This window comes from Choloepus didactylus, chromosome 5 (genome assembly GCF_015220235.1).
Source record: "Choloepus didactylus isolate mChoDid1 chromosome 5, mChoDid1.pri, whole genome shotgun sequence".
NCBI classification, from domain to species: Eukaryota; Metazoa; Chordata; class Mammalia; order Pilosa; family Megalonychidae; genus Choloepus; species Choloepus didactylus.
In genome coordinates, this window is record NC_051311.1 from 126,083,664 (window position 1) to 126,107,536 (window position 23,873).

The following is a 23,873-nucleotide window of genomic DNA, read 5'->3' on the forward strand; positions in this document are numbered from 1 at the left end:
CAGACACATTAACAAGGGAATAAATACCTTACTCTCCTCTAATGCATGGTGTTAACCCTCTGGTAAGTCACATGGAACAGTTATGCACAGTTCAGTGAAGAATGTTGGTTTTCCCTATCTAAAAAATAACCAATGAAATAAAACCTATCAACTAGAGTTGATTTAGTTTCAGGAAGACCACGTTTGAGAATTACAAGTACATTATTTTCCTCTTCTCATCTGTCAGTCATTGATAGGAATTTTGTAGGCCACCGTGCTATTTACTTTGTGAATTGTAGTAGTAAATGAATGAAGACGATCTTCCTCAGAATTCGTAATAAACTGTGGTCCTGACTCTTCCCCTTTTTCAGGTACAGCCAAATCTTTGTCAGTATAAATCAGATCAAACAAACAAGAAACTTCCAATAGTGGCAGAAATGTTACTGTAGCAGTGATGTGTCTGATCACTGAATGAATTTCATCTTGGGTAGCTTTCTGAGACTTTTCTCTTTCTGCACTCTCGTCTTTTGCAGTCTTGTCACACTTAATAACAAATGGCCATCTTTCAAAGACTTCACCACTTTCAATATTTGAGATGACTACCACCAGTTTTTGAACCGAACACTTGTATAACTAATCTTTTAGCTGTTCCATATTATTTAGGTATTTTATGAGCTCAGGATCTGTAGTTACAAGGAAGGTGAGTCCATATTTCTGCACTCGAGTAAAGGTTTCAAATGGATATATGCCGAGCTCATATAAAATGCTACTGATGCCAAAAGAGAAGAACTCCACCATGATTTTGGAGCTCCTGCGCAGGGCGATGCCCTTCTCTTGGGAGAGCTGCCATGCCGTGGTCAGGTGCAAAGATGTGCTTCCACCTGGTAAACAGCAAGCACAGCGACTCCACAGCAGATCCCCGCCACTTGTTTCAAAAGTCAGTGTATAACTTTTAATATGCTTTTGGGTTTGGTTTGCTAGTGTTTTGTTGAGGATTTTTACATCTTTATTTATTAGAAATATTGGTCTATAGTTTCCTTTCTCTGCTCTTCAAGTTTTTGGAAGAGTTTGAGCAGAATTGGAATTAAGTCGTCTTGGAATGTTGGTAGAATTCCTTTGTAAAGCCATGTGGTCCTGGAATTTTCTTTGTTAGGAGGTTTTTGATTACTGATTCAGTATCTTAACTAGTAATTGGTTTGTTGCCATCCTCTGTTTCTTCTTGAGTCAATGCAGATAGTTTGTGTGTTTCAAAGAATTTGTTCATTTCATCTAAGTTATCTAAGTTATTGGCATTTAGTTGTTCATAGTATTCTCTTATGGTACTTTTTATTTCAGCAGAGTTGGCAGTCATGCCTCCCTTTTCATTTCTGATTTTTGTTATTTATATTCTCTTTTTTTTCTTCATTAGTTTAGCTAAAGGTTTGCTGATCCTATTGCTCTTTTCAAAGAACCAACTCTTGGTTTTGTTGATTCTCTTTGTTTTTTGTTTTCTATTTATCTCTGCTCTGATCTTTGTTATTTCCTTCCTTCTGCTCATTTTGGGTTTATTTCCTCTGATTTTTCTAGTTCTTACAGTTTTTAGGTTATAACTCTGATTTGAAGTCTTTCTTCTTTTTTAATGTAAGCATTTACAGCTATAAATTTCCCTCTCAGCTCTGCCTTCGCTGCATCCCATAAGTTTTGGTAAGCTGTATTTGCATCTTCATTCATCTCAAGATATTTCCTAATTTTATTTCTGATTTCCTCTTTAACCCATTGGTTGTTTAATTTCCACACATTTGTGACTTTTCCATATCACCCTCTGTTGTTGATATCTAGCTTCATTGCATTGTCAGAGAATATGTCATTGTATGATTTCAATAATTTTTAATTTCTTGAGACTTGTTTTGTGACCCAATATATGATATATCCTAGAGAATGATCCATGCACACTTGAAAAGAATGTGTATTCTGTTATTGTTGGGGTACAGTGTTCTTTTTATGTCTGCTGGGTCTAATTGGTTTAGTGAATCATTCAAATCCTGTACCTCTTTATTGATTTTTTGACTAGATGTTCTACCCATTATTTTTTTTATCTTCATTTTATTGAGATATATTCACATACCACGCAGTCATACAAAACAAATCGTACATTCGATTGTTCACAGTACCATTACATAGTTGTACATTCATCACCTAAATCAATCCCTGACACCTTCATTAGCACACACACAAAAATAACAAGAATAATAATTAAAGTGAAAAAGAGCAATTAAAGTAAAAAAGAACACTGGGTACCTTTGTCTGTCTGTTTGTTTGTTTCCTTCCCCTATTTTTCTACTCATCCATCCATAAACTAGACAAAGTGGAGTGTGGTCCTTATGGCTTTCCCAATCCCATTGTCACCCCTCATAAGCTACATTTTTATACAATTGCCTTTGAGATTCATGGGTTCTGGGTTGTAGTTTGATAGTTTCAGGTATCCACCACCAGCTACCCCAATTCTTTAGAACCTAAAAAGTCTACCCATTATTGAGAGTGTCATGTTAAAGTCTCCTACTATTAATGTTGAATTATCAATTTCTCCCTTCAAATCTGTCAGTATTTGCTTCATATATTTTTGGGCTCTTCTGTTAGGTGCACATGTATTTATAATTGTTACATCTTCCTGTTGAATTGTCCCCTTTTTCCATATGTAATGGCCACCTTTGTCCCTTGTAACTGTTTTTGACTTGAAATCTATTTTATCTGATATTAGCATAGCCACCCCAGCTGTTTTGGTTAATACTTACATGGTATATTTTTGTTTTTCCTTTCACCCTCAACCTACTTGTATCTTTCACTTTAAGGTAAGTCTTGCAGAAAGCATCTGGTTGGGTCATACTTTTTTATTCATTCTGCCAATCTCTGCCTTTTGATTGGAGAGTTTAATCATTTTACATTTGAATTCACTACTGATAATATAGTACTTTCTTCTGCCATTTTCTTATTTAGCCTTTGTAAGTCTTATACCTCTTCTGTTCCTTATTTCTGTTCAAGCCTACTTTTATATTTATTTGCTTTTCTGCATTGTGCCATATTGAGTGACTTCTCATTTCTATCTGGAAATATTTTTCATCTGTTTTCCTTGTGGTTATCATGGGGTTAAAATTTAACATACTAAATATATAACAATCATATTTACTTTGATATAAACTTAACTTCACTGGCATGCACATACACTTTTCCTATACCTCTTTGTCCCCCCAACATTTTTTTTGTACTTATTACCACCCTTTGTACATTGTATGTCCAAGAACTAGATTTATCATTACTTTTTAATGCATTTGCATTTTAGTACCTGTAGCAAATAAGAATTGGAGTTACATACCAAACAAAACAAGACAATAAATTTATAATTATCCAAATGGTTACTTTTATCACAGGTCTTTATTTCTTTATGCTGCTTTGAACCACTGTCTAATGTCCTTTCCTTTCAGTCTGAAGAACTCCCTTTAGCATTGCTTGTAGGGCGGGTCTAGTGGTGATGAACTCTCTCACCTTTTGTTTATCTGAGAATGTCTTAATCTCTTGCTCATTTTTGAGAGACAGTCTTGCCAGATATAAGATGCTTGACTGGCAGTTGTTTTCCTTCAGCATGTTAAGTATTTCAACCCACTTCCTTATAAAATTTGGCACTCAATCTAATCATGTGTCGCTTGTATGTAATACGTTGCTTTTCTCTTGCAGCTTTCAGAACTCTTTGTCCTTTGCATTTGATGGTGTAATCAATATATGACAGGGTATATTTTTCTCCATGTTTATCCTGTTAGGTGTTCTCTGAGCTTCTTGGATGTGCATATTCACATCTTTTGATAAGTTTGCGAAGTTCTCTGTCATTATTTCTTTGACTATTCCTTCTGCCCCTTTCTCTTTCTTCTCCTTCTGGGACTCCTGTAATGCATATATCCATGTGCTGTATGGTGTCCCATAACTCTCTTAGGCTATTTTTGCCTTTAATATTTCTTTTTTCTTTCTGCTCCTCAGCCTGACTCATTTCAAGTATCATATGTTCAAGTTCATTGATGCTTTCTTCTGTGAGCTCCAATCTGCTCTTGAAACCCTTCTGGGCATTTTTCATTTCGGTTGTGGTCTTCAACTCCTGTAGTTCTGTTTGGTTCCTTTTTAGAGTTTCTATCTCTTTACTAAGTTTCTCATATTACTCATTCATTGTTTTCCTGATATCCTCTAGTTCTTGCTTTGTACTTTCCTTCATCTCCTTGAGCATTTTTAAGATCATTTTTTCAAAGTCTTTATTTGATTTGTCCACATTCTCATCTTCTTTGTTGGTGTTTTCTGTATCTTTATCCTCTGACTTTGGCTGGGTCATCATTTCAATTTGTTTGTCTTGTATTCTTTTGTTGCATTCTGTACATTTTAATATTTTAAAACGTTGACTCTGGGATTTACTCCCTGGGATGTCTGTTTCTTGATTTTGTAACCAGTTGGTGATAAGACAGAGATTTTCTTGAGCTACATCCCTCCTATCAGGAAGGTTTGCCTAAGGCAAATGCAATTGTGCATGGTTATCCCTGTATTTCTGGGCCTCTGGCTTTTCATGCGTTTTTGCTCGTTAGCTGTTTTGGAGTTCCCTTGTTTACAGGAGTTTGGTTGTCCCCTCTGCTTTCTAAGAGTCAGAACTCCCTCTCCTAGGTATTTGAAGCTGGTAGATCTTTGCCCCAGACCATCCACCTTTATAGTTTTTTTATATTCATTTTGTTGTCTCATGTAGTTTTTGCCTGAAGGACAAATTCTGGAGGAGTATCACCCCAGAGAGGACTTTCCCAAGTCTGTCTTTCCATGCCAACTCAGGGCCAGGGACTCAAGAAGAGGGTGCAGAAAGTGCTCTGGGGAGGGGATCTTCTCCTATGGCTCCCCAAGGCTGAGCTTTTCTGGCCTGCCCAGCAAATGCAGCCCTTCAGCTAACTGTTCCCCCAGCCTGAGGTAGCACTATGTCTTCAAGTCTCCACTGCCTCCACCTCTGCCAGGGAGGGTTGCAACAATGGCTGCCACTGCTTTTGTCTGGGGTGAATTGAAACAATAGTTGCTCTCAGAGCCAGGATCCAGTGATATAAATTCCTTACTCAAAAGCCGTGATCAGTGATCATCTCTGCCCACCCCTGTTCTTGGGAAAGATGATTTTTACATCCCTTTCTGTCACTGTTAAGCTACCCAAGGACTGGACCCAGTGTCCTGCCATGAGGGTGGGGGTGGGTGCTGGTAGCCGTCCATGTGGAGAGAACAATTTAAAGTTCTTTACTGTAGTTTATGAGTCTTCCTCCTGCTCTCCCCGGGATACTGTACAGTGTTCTTTTGGCCTCTGGGTGTTCAAAATAGTTGTTTCAGACAGTTCGTGCCTGTTCAATAGTTGTTTTGGTGGAAGGACTGAATCCTGGAGCTCCCTACTCCACCATCTTCTCTGGAAGTTCCAATAACATATCTTTTTGAAACAACAAATACGCTTATAATGAAATAAATTAGTTTCCAAATTTGTGAGTCAATCTATAAAAACTAAATATATTCATAAAGTACATACAAGAAAGCACTAAGCCATGGAATAAACTAGGGTTCTAGAGCAACTATAAATCTTTGTGTAGGGAATAATTTTACTTTGATAGCTTAGAAAAATATTAATGGAAGATTGTTCCCTAAAACAGGATGTAAATTCTTCAGCTGTTTGACCTAATTCACACAGCCAAAAATAATACTTGCTTAGGGTTTTTTGGGGTTTAATAGTTTAGATACAAATCTACCAGGAAAATTCATGCTCAAAAATGTGTTTCTAAAAGTCAATTGACTATTATAATTATTATAGCTAGGAACTGATGTTGTTTGTACCTGGTGATTAAAATTTATACTAACAATCCTTAGTCTTGCTAAGGCTCTTCCTCATCATCTCTTTGTTTCAAATAACACAGGATTTTAAGTCCAGGATTTTCTACTCTGTCCATATCACTTTTAAAAAATTACTATATTAAATACTGCTGACGGCCTACTTATGACTATTTTTCTTCCATTCTTGACTCTTTTCTGACAGATGTGAATTAATTCAGGTATTTTCTCTCTTCTATGTGCCCTGTGTTTAGGCAGCTGGGCCCCATAGCTAGCCCAAGGGGGAAATTATTAGACTATTCCAGTTGTTCTCAACCAGGGGTTATTTTTCCCCATCCCTGGGCATATTTAGCGATGTATAGAGACATTATTGATTGTCACAACTGGTGAGGATGCTACTGGCATATAGTGGGTAGAGGCTAGGGATTTTAAACACCTACAATGTGCAAGACAGCAAAACAAGGCATTACCCAGCACAAAATGTCAATAGCACTGAAGCTGAGAAACCCTGGTCTGTTCCAACCTAATCATCACGATTCCATTCCTAAACCAGTGCTGCTTTACCCATGAGCATGTGATACAATTCTGGTCAATGAAATATGAGGCAAATCTAAGAACAGTTTCTTCTAATTAATAAAAGTATATAAATGTTGAGGAACATCCCCCTTTTCCATTGTACCTGGTCATGTTGGGATGCAGTGCATGGACTGTGGCAGCCACCTTGCTGTCATGAGGGTAGTTAGGAAGGACAAAGTCAATGTACCGGAAAGAACCTGGTGTGTGACTGTGTATGTGTGTGTCTGTGTTTCAATTTCAGAGTTACTATTTCAACCAACCTTGGAACCATCATATTTTAAAGCTTATTCAATGAAAATAATGTTTTTCCTGTCATTTATCCCAGCTGAGTCACGGTTTTCTGTTACTTTTAGCCTCAGAAAAGTACTGGCAACCTCTAATATACTTTCTGTCTCTCTGAATTTTCTTATTCTAGATATTTCATGTAAGTGGAATCATACAATATTTGTCCTTTTGTGTCTGACTCATTTCATTTAACATAATGTTTTTAGATGAATCCATATTGTAGCATGCATCAGATACTCATTCCTCTTTATGGTTGAATAATATCATATTGTAGGTATATACCACATTTAATTTATCCTTGTCTGTTGATGGACATGTGGGTTGCCTCCACCTTTTGTCTATTGTGAATAATGATGCTATGAATGTTGGTGTACAGGTATCTGTTTAAGTCCCTGTTTTCAATTCTTTTGGGTAAATACCTATAAGTAAAATTTCTGGGTCTTGCAATAATTTTAGGGTTAACTTTCTAAGGAACTGCCAGATCATTTTCCACAGTGTTTAAGCATTTTACATTCCCAAAGCAATACAAGGGTTCCAAATTCTCCATATCCTTGGAGGTGTTATTTTCTGTGTTTTTTTTTTTTTTTTTTTTTTTTTTTTTTTCAGTTCCTAGCCATCAGCAAAAATATTTTGAAGTGTAAATGTCTATTCCTTAACTTTTCCTAAAACTTAATTAATTTGTTTAATTTAAAGACCCATGTCTGTGTTCAGTTCCTTGAAGTGTTTTTTCCTATAATGTTGCTGGTTATTAATTCTCATTCTGTTCAACTTTTTCTTTCTGGAATCCTTGTTTATTGGATTTCTGACACTAATATCTATCTGTCCTTTATAATTTTCATCTCTTTAACCTCTTCCTCAGAGGTCTGAATTTCTCAGGTTTGTTTTTTTCCTATTGATTAGCTTCCTGTAGTATTCAATTTCTCATTGTCTTCATTACAGTAAAGAAGTTGGCAGTCACATTTTTCAATTCTAAACTTCTTTTCTGTTTTCAAATTGTTCTCTGTTATGACTGCACATCTTGGTTTTATGTCTGTAAGGCACGATGCCTCTGGTTGAGGGGTGCCCAGCCAAATACTAAACTTCTGAGTGACCTTAGTTTCAAACCAGCCTCTTTGTCAGGTTCCTCAGTGGCCACCTTAGCCACTCCTCACTCCATGAAGATTTCAGGTTTTACTGTGCTTCCTGGAAACTCCAGCAGAATTTAAATTTCCCTCTCCCCATCTTCCCATGGCAGCCTAGTTTTGAGGCTCCCTGGTCCTGAGCCAGGAAGGGTATTAGTGGAAACCTGCTGTGGTTCCTCCGTTTATGTCCCTCTAGGCGTTCCTTTATCTGTACTACATCATGGGCTTATCAGTCCTTCTCTTACTCTGGTTTCATCTGTGTTATCTACAGGCAATATCCCTTGAATTTTCAGGCTGGGTAAGTCTATCTTTCTGCAGTTTCCAGGGGTGTTAAATTTTTCTCTACATTCAAAGGATAGTTTAGAAGGGATGGGTAGATTTCCTAATGCAGGCTCAGGTTGTCATCTTGAACTCAAAAGTGTCCATCAAACTCACTTTAAATGGAACTTAAAATGGAATTGGATACTTGCCCAAACTCACAGTAAGTATGTGGCAGAGCCTGGTCACAAACTCACATCTTTTGAACCCAAGTTGTGTGTTCTTTCCACTAAGGGAGCCGGTGTGTGTCGTGGTTAAGAGCAGGGGCCCCAGGAAGGCTCTACCATGGGGGTGGAGTGCACTCATGGGGACTGTTTCTCCAGTGTAAACAAATACGTACAAGGGGAATTTTCTCTTGACTGCATATATCACAGCCTGACCACTGATTTTAATCTCATATTTCACATTGCTACCTCTAACATTTTCCTCATTGCCTCAACAGTTGTCATGACAACTTATTACTTAAAGGAGTCACTTGAGGAGCAGTGGCCATGGAGCCATCGGCCCCTGCATCCAGCCTCCAGTTGTCACAACCATCAGCCTCCAGTTGTGTGTGAACTCCTGATCAGTAGCTGCTGTGACTCCAGGCAAGGAAGTTCATGCAAACAGAAATGATAATAATGTTCATCTTACAGAGTTGTAAAGGTTACCTGAGAGAGAACTGAAAATGACAGAAAATGAACATGACCCTTCCCTGACATATGGGCCTCTTCTGGACTAGGTTCTCTTACAGTTACTAGAGTTACAGTTACTAGAGAAAAGACAGAGAATAAAAGGTCAAGTTGCTTTCCTTTCTGGAAGAGAGAATGAATGCAAATAAAAAATGACAGTTGGTGATGAATGCTCAATAAACATTAGCTACTCTGATTTACTGTGGTAGCTATTACTAAAATGAGCCCATGAAGCCCAGATACTAAGTAAGAAAACTATTTTTAGCAATAGAATGGATTGAGTATATGATGTAGTAGGTATTTTCCAAAAACATTATCTTTTAAAAGGGAGACTCCTCTCAAGCTGAGACAGTCTGTTTGAAACTGTATGAGTCATAATTTTAAGTACTAATTCCATTTTTGTTTTAAACAAGTTAAATTCAGTTTTGTTCTTATTCTTTGTGGCCCATCAAATTATTCTGATAAACTGTCTGCTAAGAAACCTGAAGAGCTGAGTCAATTTGGAAACTTGATGGGCTGAGCTGGAAATACTCTCTGATTCTGACATTAGGTGTCACTACAATCAAAGGAAACACAAGCAAGCAAATGAATGATGAAGTGGGAACTTTAACATGGAGGGGTAAAGATATATATTTAAATTGTGGTACAAAGTAACACTAGAGCATGTGACATTGTTATTTGAAAACTTTCATTGTCATGGTGAAAAGGGATACCACTTTATCTTTAACATATATATAGCAGTAGCATCCATTTTCCTAAAACAGTGATTAGAAACCACTACTAACCACTTTTCATATATTGTTATTTCTTCCCCTAAAAGATGATTAAAAAACTGACAGAAGCTGCCAAGGATTTCATAGCAGAATAACACTAAAAGGTCATAAATGAGAAATTCACTAGACAAGATCACTAAATGTCTAGTTCTTCTGATAAACTTAAACCTTAAACTTTAAATCTTCTTTATTTAATTCATGAGGTGTTTCAAAACTTCCTTTGTTTAATAAAGATGTAAAGAACTGAAACATTTAATGTTCTTAAATTAGAAATTAATTTTATACTTAGAACAAAGATTTTTTTCTTGTTATTAATATTTGAGTGCTAAGTTTACAATTTACCAGGTATGTCCTCATTTGTTTATTTAAGCAAAGTCATTCATTTAAAAATGATATTTATAAACAATTGGAAGGAATGGAGCTGATCTGGTTTTTGCTAAAGCTGTGAGAGTGCAAAATACCAGAAATGGACTGGCTTTTATAAAGGGGATTTATTAGGTTACAAATTTACAATTCTAAGGCTATGAAAATGCCCCAAATAAGACATCAATAGGCCGATACCTTCTGTGAAGAAAGGCCAATGGGATCTGGGGTTCCTCTGTTACATGGACGGGCACATGGCCAGAGTCTGCTGGGCCTCTCCTGGGGTTGGCTTCTGGTTTCTGTTGCTTACTCCAAAATGTGTCTGGGCTTCTGTCTTAGTTTCTCTCTCAGCAACTGTGCATCCTTGCTTGTTTCTACCAGGGCATTTCTCTCTAAGCATCTGGAGGTCCTCTTTTAGCTTCTCTCGGGCAAACTCTGGATTTCTTCTCTTAGCTCCTTTCCTGGTTCTGCTTTCAACAGCTGTCTTCAAAATGTCTCTGGGCATTTTCTCTCTAAGCATCTCTCTGAGCTCTCTTCAAAATGTCTCTGCCTTTTATCCACTCATAGAGGGCACCAGTAAACTAAGACCCACCTTTAATGTGCTGGGTCACATCTCCATGGAAATAATCGAATCGAAAGTTCCCACCCTCAATAAATTTGTACCCGTAAGAGAGGACTAAAAGAACCTAGTGTTTTATGGGGGTATATAACAGGTTCAAACCAGCACAAGAGCCCATCTAATGTTTCCTTTTATTGTTAGTCTACATGGTGAACTGAAAAGTCAGTCTTCCCAAGGGATGTTGTATTAAATGTATCTTGCCATATGTATGAATTGGCACATGCTATTGGAATAGGTTCAGAGTTTTAACAGCTGATACAGCACAAGTACTGAGGAATCAGATGAATACCAATTCTAGTTCTAGTTAGTTTGAATTTTTTTCAGATGCTGTTCTTCTGGACACCTATATCATTATCATGCTGATTCAGAACCAAGATTACAGCTGAATTACTAGGTTATATTATTCTTTGTATGCTTAAGAACTGTTAGTTTTCTATAGCAGGAAAAAATGAAATAGCTACATATGTCTAAACCTCCCTCTGCCAAACTATAGCAACAATTATTTTCACTGCTGAAAGTGGCATACAATTTAAAAATATGTGAGCATATTCTTCGGCTTTATAACTTTAAGAGTTAATGATTATCATCATGATTAGGAACATTGTCTCTGACATCAAGTACTTATTGATGACACAAGATGTGTCTTTTCACTGCATGTGAAATTAATTTATTTTAATTGCATGATTTTTCATTGTTCGTTTACCCACTTTCACTTATGTTTTTTATCAAAATGCAGTGAAACATGTATACTTTTTGTTCCAGTACCCTGACTTTCTGTTTTTAACATGGATTTTGTATATCATGGATTTGAATAGTTTGGGTTGGTTGTACTCTTGTCATGATTAGAAATTACCTTGATTCTATGGTAGCTTTCATAATACTACCAGCAAGCTATTTCAGAAATCAAAGAATGAAAGGTCTCACAGACCCAGTTACTTTTGTTACATGGTTTATTGAATCAAACACACAAAAAGCAAGAGGCAAGACATGGTACAGATGAACATGGTTAGGATAGGATGCAAGAGGGGTGGAAGGGCCACACTACTTGCTTTGTTGCACAGTAACTGTGTGTTTCATTTGGCTCTTTCTGCCGTATCAGTCTCCCCTGCTAATGGTGTGCTTCTGAGACTGAAGTTGAAGGCAGACGAGGGGGCTCTAGAAGGAAGGTGCTCGTTGCCAATACATACTTGCTCTGTCAGAGAGAAACAGGGCAGAATGCCTGGTCAGTAGCGGTCACCAAATAGCATTGGCTTTTATTTGTGTCTGGGGGAGCAAATGTGAGGGGCCAGAATAGGTGTCTCCAATCACTGGTTGATTTAAGGATGACGTTACTGGAGGGGGCATGTGCTGAACCCATGAATATATTTATTTTTACGACTTTATTCATATTCAATTTGCATAAATAAAGTGCATCCATTGTAATTTACACTTCAAGGAGTTTTGAGGAAAGTATGTCTGCATGTAATCATCCACACAATTAAGATATAGAACATAACTTCAACAAAAATTTCCCTTCTGCCCCTTTGCAGTTGCTCCCCCAACCTTAGCCACAGGCAACCAACTAATCTGCTTTTTGTCACTATAGATTAGTTTTGTCCTATCTAAATAAAATTATGTAGACTATATTCCTTTTTGTCTAGCTTCTTTTGCTCACCACAATGTTTATGAGATTAATTCATGTTGCATGTACCAGTAGATCATTCCTTGATATTGCTGAGTACTATTTCATTGTATGGGTATACCTTAATTTGTTTACACACTCACTTGTAGAAAATTTGGGTTGTTTCTACTTTGGGGTTATTATAAATAAAGCCTGCTAAGAGTATTCAAGTGCTAGTCTGTGTGTAGATGGATATATGTTCTGTGGAATGAGTTGCTTCAATAGCGCATCATGGGAACACAGGTATGGCACAGCAGAAACCTTCAGCAAATGATCTCTTTATTACTTGCAAAGAATAAAGAGTCCAGAAAGGGCAAATAATCTCGTTGTCACTTACTCAACACAAAGAATCTAAAAGAGCAGGGGAAAAAAGTCCCATCATGGCCAGTCTCCCCAGGTGGCCCCAAACGGCCCTGGGGCAGGTGGATAGATGGCATCTCCATACTCCTCACTTTGGCACTGGAAAAGAGAGACAAGTCTGTATTGCTTGAGTGTGGTTTTTGTTTACCTCGGGGAGGGGGCCCTGCCACTGAGAATTCCTGTTCTGATAAGCATCTGAGGTTGCTTGTTCCTTGTTTTCAGGTTTAAGGGCTGGTCGGGCCTTTTCCTGAGACTTAACATCTCCTCCAGGTTGTGGAATAGCACATGACAGAAAAGGAAGTGGGGTCGTAGAAGGTAGAACTCAGCATGTGTTTGTGACTTCCCCAGAAAAGGAGGTCAGGGTAGGTGAGGTCTGGGTGGTGGCTGCTTAATAGATGTCTGTTATTTCCCTTACATGTTTTCATTTCTCTCGGGTAAAAACTTGAATTGCAGGGTCATGTGGTGAATGTATGTTTAACTGAATGAGAAACTACCAAACCGTTTTCTGAAATGACTGTACCAATTTACATAGGTATCGATTGTTCTGCATACTGGTCAACACTTGGTATTGTCAATCTTCTTAACTTGACATTCCATGGATGTTAAACGGCGTTACATTATGCTGTTAATTTGCATTTCTCCAATGACCAATGATGTTGTGTATCTTTTCATGTATTTTTTGTACATTTGCATATCTTTGGTGAAAAGTCTATTAAATTATTTTGTCTTTTTTTAAAAATTTGTTGCTTTTGTTTTTATTATTGAATTGAAAGGGTAATTTTATACTCTGGATACAACTTCTTTGTCAGAGAATACTTTCCAATGTGTAGCTTGCTTTTTCATTTTCCTAATTATGTCTTTTGGAGAGCAGAAGTTTAACTTTTCATGAAGTCCAATTTATCATTTTTTAGTTTTTTTGTGTGTTCTCTGTTTTACTTTCAATAAATCTTCACCTTTATCAATATTGCAAAAATTTTCCGTATGTATTCTTCTAAAAATTTTACGTTTTTTTACTTTTATGTTTAGGACTGTAATCCACTTTGAATTACAGTTATCTATTTGTTCCAGCACCATTTGTAGCAAAGATGAACCTTTCTCCATTGAGATACCTTGGCACATTTGTCACAAATTAATTGACCATATATATGTGGTTATATTTCTGGTCTCTCTAGTCTGTTCCATTAATTTCTACGTTCATCTTTATGCCAATATCATAATCTTTCAATTACTTCAGCTATATAATAAGTTGTGAAGTCAGGCAATGTAAATCTTCTTTCCATTAAGGATGTTTTGGCTATTCTAGGTCTTTTGTCTTTACATATAAATATCAGAATCAGTTTGCCAATTTACACAAAAAAGTCTGTGGGGGATTTGATTGAGAATGCATTGTGCCCATGGATTAATTTGGAAGGAACTGATATCTTAAAAAATTGAGACTTTTAATCTATGAATATTGTGTATCTCTTCATGCCTTCAAGTCTTCCTTAATTTCTCTCAGTGATGTTTTGTAGTTTTCAGTGTATAAATCTCGCATGCACATTTTTTTTAAAACTAATCATGATGAATTTCATATTTGTGGATGCATTTGTAAATATTTTTTTAAAATCAGCTCATTTCCAATTATTGTTAGAATATAGAAATATGATCAATTTTGGATATTGTCTTTATACCTCATGACATTGCCAAATACACTTATTAATTTTTTTCTTTAGTGATCACTGGATTTCTACCCATACATATTCCTGACATCTATGAATAAAGATAGTTTTAATTCTCTCTTTCTAATCTCTGTTTTTTTATTTCTTTTTCTTCCTTAGTGTTTCTCCAGTGCAATTTTGAACAGTTGTGGCAAAAGCAGAGATGTTTACCTTTTTCTCCATCTTAAAGCATTCAGTATTTTATGATTAAGAGTAATGTTATCTGTAGGTTTTTCATAGTTGTCTTTTTATCAAGTTGAGGAACTACCTTTTTATTTTGCTGAGAGTTTTTATCATGAATGAGTGTTAAGGTTTTTGAAATGCCCTTTTTTATGCATCTTTGAGATGATCTTTTCTTCTTTCTTCTGCTAATATGGTACATTTTCCTATGGCTGTCATGACAAAGTACTACAAACTGGGTGGCTTAAAACAACAGAAATTTATTCCCTTACAGTTCTAGAGGCAAGACATCCAAAATCAAGGTGTTGGCAAGGCCATGGTCCCTCTCAGAGTTATGGGGAAGAATTCTTCCTTGCCTGGTGTACTGTACTGGTTTGGATGTATTATGGCCCACAAAACGCCATTATCTTTGATGTAATCTTGTGAAGGCAGACATATTAGTATTGATTAGGTTGGAACCTTTGGATTAGGTTGTGTCCATGGAGATGTGACCCACCCAAATGTAGGTGATAACTCTGGATAATTTCCATGGAGGTGTGGCCCCGCCCACTCAGCATGGGCCTTGATTAGTTCACCGGAGCCCTGTAAAAGCTCAGACAGAAGGACCTTCAGCCATGAGAGAGCAACTGAGAGTGACATTTGAAGAGGAGCTGCAGATAAAAGAAGACAAAACACCCCAAGAGAAACACTTTGGAGAACACCATTTTGAAACGTCACCTGGGAGCAAGCAGACACCAGCCACATACCTTCCCAGCTAACAGAGGTTTTCCGGACACCATTGGCCATCCTCCAGTGAAGGTACCAGATTGCTGATGCCTTACCTTGGACACTTTATGGCCTTAAGACTGTAACTGTGTAACCAAATAAACCCCCTTTTATAAAAGCCAATCCATTTCTTGTTTTACAAAACAGCAGCATTAGCAAACTGGAACACCTGGTCTTTGTCTCTGGTGGCCTCAGGCATTCCTTCACTTGTGGCAGCATACTCCAAACTCTGCCTCCATCTTCACATGACCATCTTCTCCCTGTGTGTCTGTGCCTTCATGTGGTATCCTCCTCTCTGTGTCTCCTTTTTCTTATAAGGACACCAGTCATATTGGATTAAGGGCCCACCCTACTCAGCATGACTTCATCTTAATTTAACTAATTACCTATGCAACAGCCCTCTTTCCAAATAAGATCACATTCCAAGCTAATGGGGGTTAGCATTTTAACCTATCTTTTGTAGGGAGGACCCAATTCAACCCTTAAAATATGGTAAATGACATTGAGTTTCAAATGTTAAACCAATCTTGAATTCCTGCTAATATATTTATAGGGACTTTTGCATCTGTATTTACAGGGGGATTTTGATCAGTAATTTTATTTCCTTGTAATGGCTTTTCTGGTATTGGTACAGAATAATACAGCCTCATAAAAAGAATTGAGAAATGTTCCCTCTTCCTCTATTTTGTGAATGATTTTGTGAACAATTGGTACTATTTCCTTATTTTAAATATTTCATAGAATTCACCATAAAGTCATCTGGATTGGAATTGTCTTTGTGGAAGGCTTAAATTTTTTAAACTTTCATTTTGAAATAACATATATTCACAAGAAGTTGCAAAGATAGTACAGAGAGTTTGCATCCAGTTCCTCCTATTGGTTACATCTTACTTAACTAATAGTACAATATCAAAACCTAGAGACTGACATTGGTGCAAAGTGTGTTTATGGTCCTATGTCATTTTATTACATGTGTATATTTATGTAACTGCTACTACAATCAAGATACAGAACTGTTCCATCACTAAAATGTTTCCCTCATGCTATCCCTTTATAGTCACACCCACCCCCTTCCCCCATCCATTCCTAACTCATGATAACCACTAATTTCTTCTCCATCTTTACATTTTGTTATTTCAAGAATGTTATGTAAAAAGAATCATACAGTATGTGACCGCTTGAGATTGACTTTGTTTTGCTCCACATAATGACCTTGAGATCCATTCAAGTTGTTGCATGTGTCAATAGTTTGCAGCTTTTTATTGCTTACTTGTATTGCACGGTGTGGAAGTATCACAGTTCGTTTCACCATTTACCTGTTAAAAGCCATTTTGGTTGTTTCCTGTTCTTGCCTATTACAATTAATCTGCTATGAACAATCAAGTACAGGTTTTTGTGTGGGCATAAATTTTCATTTCTTTAGATAACTGTCTTGGGGTGTACTTGCTGGGTTGTATGGTAAGTGTATATTTAGTTTTTTTTTTTTTCTTGGTAAGAAATTGCTAAACTGTTTTCCTGAGTGGCTTTACCATTTTACATTCTTACTGGCAATGTCATGAGAGATCTAGTTTCACTACATCCTTGACATTTAACATTGTCACTGATTTTTATTTTAGCTGTTCTAGTAAGTATGTGGTAATATCTCATGATCTTAATTTGCATTTCCCTAATGGTTAGCAGTGTTGAACATCTTTTAACATGCTTGTTTGTCATCTGTACATCTCCTTCAGTAAAATGTCGTTTATCTTTTGCCCATTTTCTAATTGGATTGCTTGTCTTTTTGTCTTTTTATTGTTGAGTTTGAGATTTCTTTATATATTCTGCCTGTGAACAGCGATGTGGTTTGCAAATGTTTTCTCCTGGCTTGGCTTTTCATCCTGAGGTGGCACTCGGACAGTTTTGCATGAAGAGAGATGTTCATGCTCAGAAGGGAACCTCCCAGAGGCAGTGGTGCAAGACCAAACCCAGAAGGCGAGCAGGGTAAGGGAACTGCCGGGACCTCCGGGAATCAGAGAGGGTGCTCATGTGTCTAGGTGATGCTGTTCAGCAGCATGGTGACAAGACTCTGTGTAAGAGAGCTCTAGAGGGCAGGAGTGGTTTGGAGTTTTTTTTATAGCCCTGGAGTTTTCTTACCTATAGCTAATAGATGTTAGGTGCAGTTTTGTGGGGTATGCAAAGCAGGCAGGTTCTAAATGGCAGATTCTAAATGGTTTATTTGGATGATACTTAAGGTAATCAGGAGTGTAATAATTTGAATCAGGCACTGGAGGGCTACGGGCTAATGATTCTAGCCTGCTGTGAAGCTGTAAAAATCATAGAGGTCAATACCCAGGGGCCATCACTCGCCCATTTATATAACTCATCCTCTCAACAGGACTTCTGCAGAGCAAAAGTTTTTTAATTTTGTTGAGGTTCACTTTATCAGTTTTTCATTTTAAAGATCATGCTTGCAGTGTCATATCTAAGAATTCTCCCAAAAGCCCGTGGTCCCCCAAATTTTCTCTTGTTATCTTCTGAGAACTTTATAGTTTCAAATTTAATGTTTCAATCTATTATCCATTTTGAGTTAATTTTTGTATAAGATGTGAAGTTTAGGTCAAGATTTATTTATTTATTTATTTATTTATTTACTTACTTACTTACTTACTTACTGTGGAAATCCAATTGGTACATCACCATTTGCTGAAAATACTATAATTCTTCCATTGAACTTCTTTTTCATCATTTCCAAAAATCAGACGGTTCTTCTTGAATGGGACTATTTTTTAGGTTCTCTATCCTGTTCCACTATTTCAGTAGCACACAATCTTGACACTATAACAATATAATAAAATTTGAAATCAGACTGATTCTTCCCACTTTATTATTCTTTTTCAAAATTGTTTTAGCTATTTTAGTTCCTTTGCTTTTCCCTATATATTTAGAATCATCTGGACTATATTTACAAAATATCTTTCTGAGATTTTTATAGGATTTGTTTTAAATCTGCAATAAATTTGGGAAGACTTGATGTCTTTACTATGCTGAGTCTTCCAATCCATGGACTCAATTTGCTCTCCATTTATTTAGATATTCTTAGGTTTCTTTCATCAGAGTTCTGTAGTTTTCAGGAAGAAAAGTCCAATCATGCTTTGTTAGAGTTACACCTAAATATTTGTTTTTTTGGGAGAGAGAGATTATAAAAGTATCATTCTTTTATATAGTACTGAATTCTATTTGCTAATGTGTTAAGAATTTTTGCTTTTATATTCATGAGGGACATTGGTCTGAAGTTTTCTCTTTTGTACTGTCTTTGTCTGGTTTTAGCATCAGGATAATGCAGGGTTAATGAAATGAGTTGGGAGGTGTTTCTTCCTCTTATATTTTCTGGAATAGGTTGCACAGAATTGGTATTAATTCTTTAAATGTTTAGTAGGATTCCTATGAAAACATATGGGCCAAGAGATTCTTTTTTCAGGAGTTTTTAAATTATGAATTTGATTTACTTAATAATCACAGATTTATTCAAATTATTTCATATTGGTTCAGTTTTGGTATTTGTAATTTTCAAGGAACTGGTCCATTTCCTCTAAGTTGTCAAATTTATGTGAGTGGAGTTATTTGTAGTATTCTTCTCAGGGTCTGTAGTGATATTCTATATTTCATTCTTGTTATTGCTAATTTATGTCTTCTTTCTTTTCTCTTTTTCAGTCTTCCTAGATGTTTGTCAATTTCATTGATCTTTTAAAAGAACCAGCTTTTGTTTCATGGATTCTCTTTATTGTTTCCTATTTCCTCTTATTTTTATTATCTCCTCCTTTCTGCTTGTGTTAGGTTTATTTTCCTCTTCTTTTTTCTGGGTTCTTGAGCATGAGATTACATCACTGGTTTTAGACTGTCCCTCCTTTCTAATGTAAACTTTTAGTACTATAATTTCCCTCTTAGCACTGTTTTAGCTGCAGCTCACAAATTTCAATAATCATTTTCATCCAGGTCATTTTTAAAAAATTTCACTTGAGACTTCCTTTAAATACATCATTTATTTAGAATGTATTGTTTACTTTCCAAGTGTTTGGAGATCTTCCTGTTATATTTGTTGTTGATTTTGAGTCTAATATGTATTATGGTCAGACAAGACATTCTGTAGGATTTAAATTGATTTAAATTTGTTGAGGTTTGTTTAGTGGCCAAGGATATGCACTATCTTGGCATATGTTCCATAAACACTTGAAAAGAATGTATGTTCTGCTGCTGTTGGATGGAGGATTCTATAAATGCAGATTAGGATCTTTTGGTCGATGATGATAAGTTCTTATAGATCATTGCTGATTTTTCTATCACGTTGTTCTGTCACATGTTGAGAGTGATTTTTTTTTTCCTCCTGTGTATTTGTCATATTTTCTGCTTCCCTACCTGTCTGGTCATTTTTTTATTGATGACAGATGTTTTAAATTTTAGATTTTTAAATTCATTTAAAGGGTGGAGGACTTTTTCCTGGAAGGCTTGGTCATTACAAGTTTTGTTTTTGAGCTTTGAAAGGTGACTTGAGTAGTTTTTACTCAAAAGCTAGTTTAGCATCACTATTAAGGTCTCTTCTTTTGGGGGTTCCTACTGAATACCCCATTATTCAATGAGGTCTCTGCACTCTGGGTGGTGGAAACTCAATTCCTCATCTTGTATGAACTCTGGGAATTGTTCAGCTTATAGATCCTTGGTAACTGTTCTTTCCTGGCCTTCTGGAAATTCACTTTGTGCAAAGCAAGTCCTATGCGTATTTCTGGAGCTCTTTTCCTGTATAGCCCTTCCTCTCCAGTATTCTGTCCCACAATTTCTAACCCTTTGGCCTCCCTGAACTCTGATCCCTTTCTTCTAGAAGATGTTCACAACTCTTTTTAACTTATCCTGTCCCTGGCAAGGTGGAATTATGCTTTGGGTCAAGGGCATAGTTATTATTGTTAAAGTACTAAGGAACAGAGATTTCTTTGTGAAGCATAAAGAGGTTAAAAGCGCTACAGTTTCCTCATGGTACACTCTGTTTGGGTTACCACTTTTGTGGTGTTTACATGAAGCAAATGTGGGAAAACAGCACAAGCTGCTGCTTTTTAGGGGAAAGCCCTTTCAAGGTAGCGTGTGTTAGCTGGCTTAGCTGTTCTTCTTTTTTTATTACCTTATTTTAATTTTCTTGTATTTATCCTTCTCTGACTCTTGATACTACAGTGGCAAAATGCAAAGGGCCAGGATATGGCTACATATCTGGAGGTCAAAGATCTCATTGGCCAAGACTTTTCTAGGCCTAAGTTCAAGGCACCAAAGCAGTTCAGTACCTCACCAAAGCTTTCCAGTCCGTGAAAGACTGATTTCAGTGCCTTATAGTAATAAAAATATGCAATAACTGGGGTGTCCTCTCTGGAAATCTTCATAAACCCACACTGGTGGCAGCAGGTTGGTCAAAGATTTAGGATTCCTGGACTCTGTTTATCTTAGCTTTTTCCACTTGGCTGACAAAGCAAACCCCTCACAGGGACTAGAACTCTGGCATCAGAAGCAGCCTCTGCTGTTAATACCACAACACACAAGTATTGTAATTGGAGGGGGTACAGTTAGTGAAATCTGGACTGATGAAAACAGTGATTCTGAATCTTTAGGTCAAAGTTCCATGTGGAAAAACAAGAGTTGGCAGCAGAGAATATCTTGATGCTGACTATTATTAGTGGAAAAATGGCTCCAGGTGACCATTTGTTTGGCCAGAAAAGGCTTACCTCAAACTAGGGAGCTTCCATTTGCAACTTTATGGATTTTGGATTGATGGTGCTATGATTGGTAGGTTGTACGGGGCTCGCTAACCTGGAGATTCCATTTCAGCTTCAGATTCAGTTTCCTTTATGCCAACACCTGCCAACATCTAGGACCAAAGAGGCAGCCATGGGACAATAGCTTCCTGAATTTACCCCACTCCTCCATGAGTTATCAATTTAATTCTGATGTATTTCTTGGATATTTTCTGATTTCTGGAATTTTGTACGTGAGTGTATCCAAAGCAAGAAGAAAAATGATCAAGTCATGGTGGTCTGAGTGATTTGACCATGTGATATTCATGAACACCCTTGCTGTCAGGGATATTCAGTGGACAACCAGTAAGGCTTGCTCATGGTTGACATTTCAGGGACTCAGAATGTAGGTCAACTCCTGATAGATAATGGCACTGATCAGTGAACAGATAAAAAGACTGAGAGCTTTTTTATGTGGGTTGTTAAACTAAGAGTGGAGATGGAAGAAAAACTCCTTTCATCATAATTCTAACCATTGCAGTTAAAACAGGCTCTGTAGGAAAAAAAATAAAGTGGAAGAAGATAGACTGAGTAAACAGTGTTTGCACAGTCCAAGAAGTAAGTTAATGTTTTTTAAAAATCAACTCTGAACTAAAAAGATGAGAGATATGCCAGAATTGAGTATCAGAAGAAAAGCTCAGCCTTGCTGCTGCAGAAAAAAGAGGTCTGTTAAAGTTATGTGTTTGTGGCCATCAGTGAGGTGGCAAGTATGAGGTCAGAAGAATTCAAGAACTGCGGAGAGCTGGAACTTTGAGGAGGAACATTCCACAAAGGACAATTTGTTTTTCACCAGGCCCATAGCAAAAGATGCTTGAGAGGGACAAAAGTAGGGCCTACGAGGATATTAACTTTTTTTTTTTTTTAAGTGCCTGTTAAAAATCGGAGTAATTTGCTCCGAAGTGATTGACACAGGATTCCTGAATAGAATCCACTGTCAACTGAATATTGAGGTAGCTGAAATGCAAGAGTCACAGTTACCAGAAAGACAAGAAGGATTTTTAATTATACAGAAAGAATATTAAAGGCAGACAAGCGAATTTGGGAAAGAATTAAGGATTAGTGTTGCCACCATTGCAAATCCCAACTTTAAAAGAAAACTAGTGTATTTCAGATACAAATTCATGAAAACACCTGACAATGGAATTGTTTTCTCAGATAAGGTGAATTTAAGATCATATTTTACCTCTTGATAGGAGAATTCTCTAGGTCCAAGTTCATTTTAAGTTTACAAATGGAATACTAGAAAACTAAGATTGGTAACAAACAAAAACATTTTGTCTTTTTTCCCTCTCTTTTCTCCCTGGCCTCTTCTCTCAGAACACGGAGACTCTGTGCCATCGTGTCTTGTTGGCACAATGTTCTGCATCCAGATTAGTGATGGTAGCCAGGCTGCACGAGTGCCACCATGCCTCTGTGCCCTGCCTGAGCAGACATTGCGCTCTGACCATGGCTTCTGGTGGTGTTGGGTGTTGGAGAGGACCCCTCTGGCTCTGAGCAGTGCCCTCCTCCTCAAGAAAGCTGGGGTGCCTAGATCTGCCGGGCTGCTTTCAAGTGCTAGTTGGCTTTTGCTATTTACGTTAGCATATTAAGGCCTTTGCAATCAGGAGAAGATGCTTCTGAGGCTCAATTCTCAAAACCCCAGGTGTTTTTTGTTTGTTTGTTTGTTTGTTTTTTTAGACATGAGCTTTTATTCAGGGGCTACTTACAGGAATAGAATAGGAAGTCAGCCAAGTTGCTCTGAGTGGCAGGTAGCTCAGAGCTCAGTGTGAAAGTACTCCGCATTTTGGGGGAAACTGGTCAAGCCAGTTATAAGGGCTTGAGACAAAGACATACCAATGGGTATGAGAGCATAGTGTGGCAATGGGGAGGGGGTGTCTTGTGGCACAGGGAAGGATTGATTGTATTCAACAGGAAAGAGGGGAGGATTATAGGTTACCTTGTAGATGACAACAAGAATAATAGCATCTCAGGGAGTTCAGGAAGGAGGTAAGCTATAGATTACATTTAGCACAGGAGGCCTGGATTTACAAGGAGGGTAGGTTAAACCTTAACTGACCTAGGTCATGCAGGCTGCTGTGTGCACAGCCCTCGAGGCCCTTAGGGAAGCCGTGGGCCTGGGGTTCCCGCAATCCACCCCCATACAGCAACTTGTGTTGACCATAGGAAAGATGTTGCATCCATAATCCAAAAACAGCAGTAAACAACAGAGTACAAGTAAACCAGTACATACAGACAGTAATCCTATTAATAAGTGGCCAAATTAAAGAATTAAACCATTTGGACAAAGGATCATCAGGTAAGTGTTCAATATTTTTTATATGATTTTGCATGTGATTAAGAGCTTGTGTTACATTTCGTGAGTTATCAGGTCTATATACCCAGCATTGAATGTTAATTAAAGCACAGGTACTGCCTTGGGCAGCAGTTAAAATATCCAGAGCCATTCTATTTTGTAAGACTACTTTCCTAAGTTGTGTAGCTTCATCATTAAGCAATGTTATAGCTAGTTTTGACTCATTGAGCGCTTGTGTGGTGTGGTCAGCTAAAGCAGCTACCTGTTTTTCATTTACTATGGCAGTGCCACCTGGGGCTAAAATAGCTAAAGGATAAAACCACCAGGCCATCTACTTTATTCTCTATCTAGTTTTTACCTTTTCCCAATTGCTGGATGTATGTGGTAGAGTGTCATAAAGGGTAGCAGGCATGTAGGGTTGCCCCAATCCAATCCTAGGGTAGGTAGGGCCAGCCCACAGGTCCAGAGCCATTCCTTAGGGGATGGATAAGCTCTGTGGCAAATGTTAACATTTTGTCGCTGAAAATAACTATTCTTTTGTAGGTGAATGGTCATG

General features: G+C 37.4%; 1 protein-coding gene across 1 annotated transcript; it reads right to left on the reverse strand.

Annotated features, from left to right (window-relative positions):
- Positions 1–222: 222 nt before the first annotated feature.
- LOC119535427 (mitotic spindle assembly checkpoint protein MAD2A-like) lies at positions 223–23,648 on the reverse strand. The gene is given in 2 exon segments (XM_037837788.1): positions 223–860; positions 23,081–23,648. Coding segments are annotated over 2 exon segments (1,206 nt in total).
- Between the last annotated feature and the right edge of the window lie 225 nt (positions 23,649–23,873).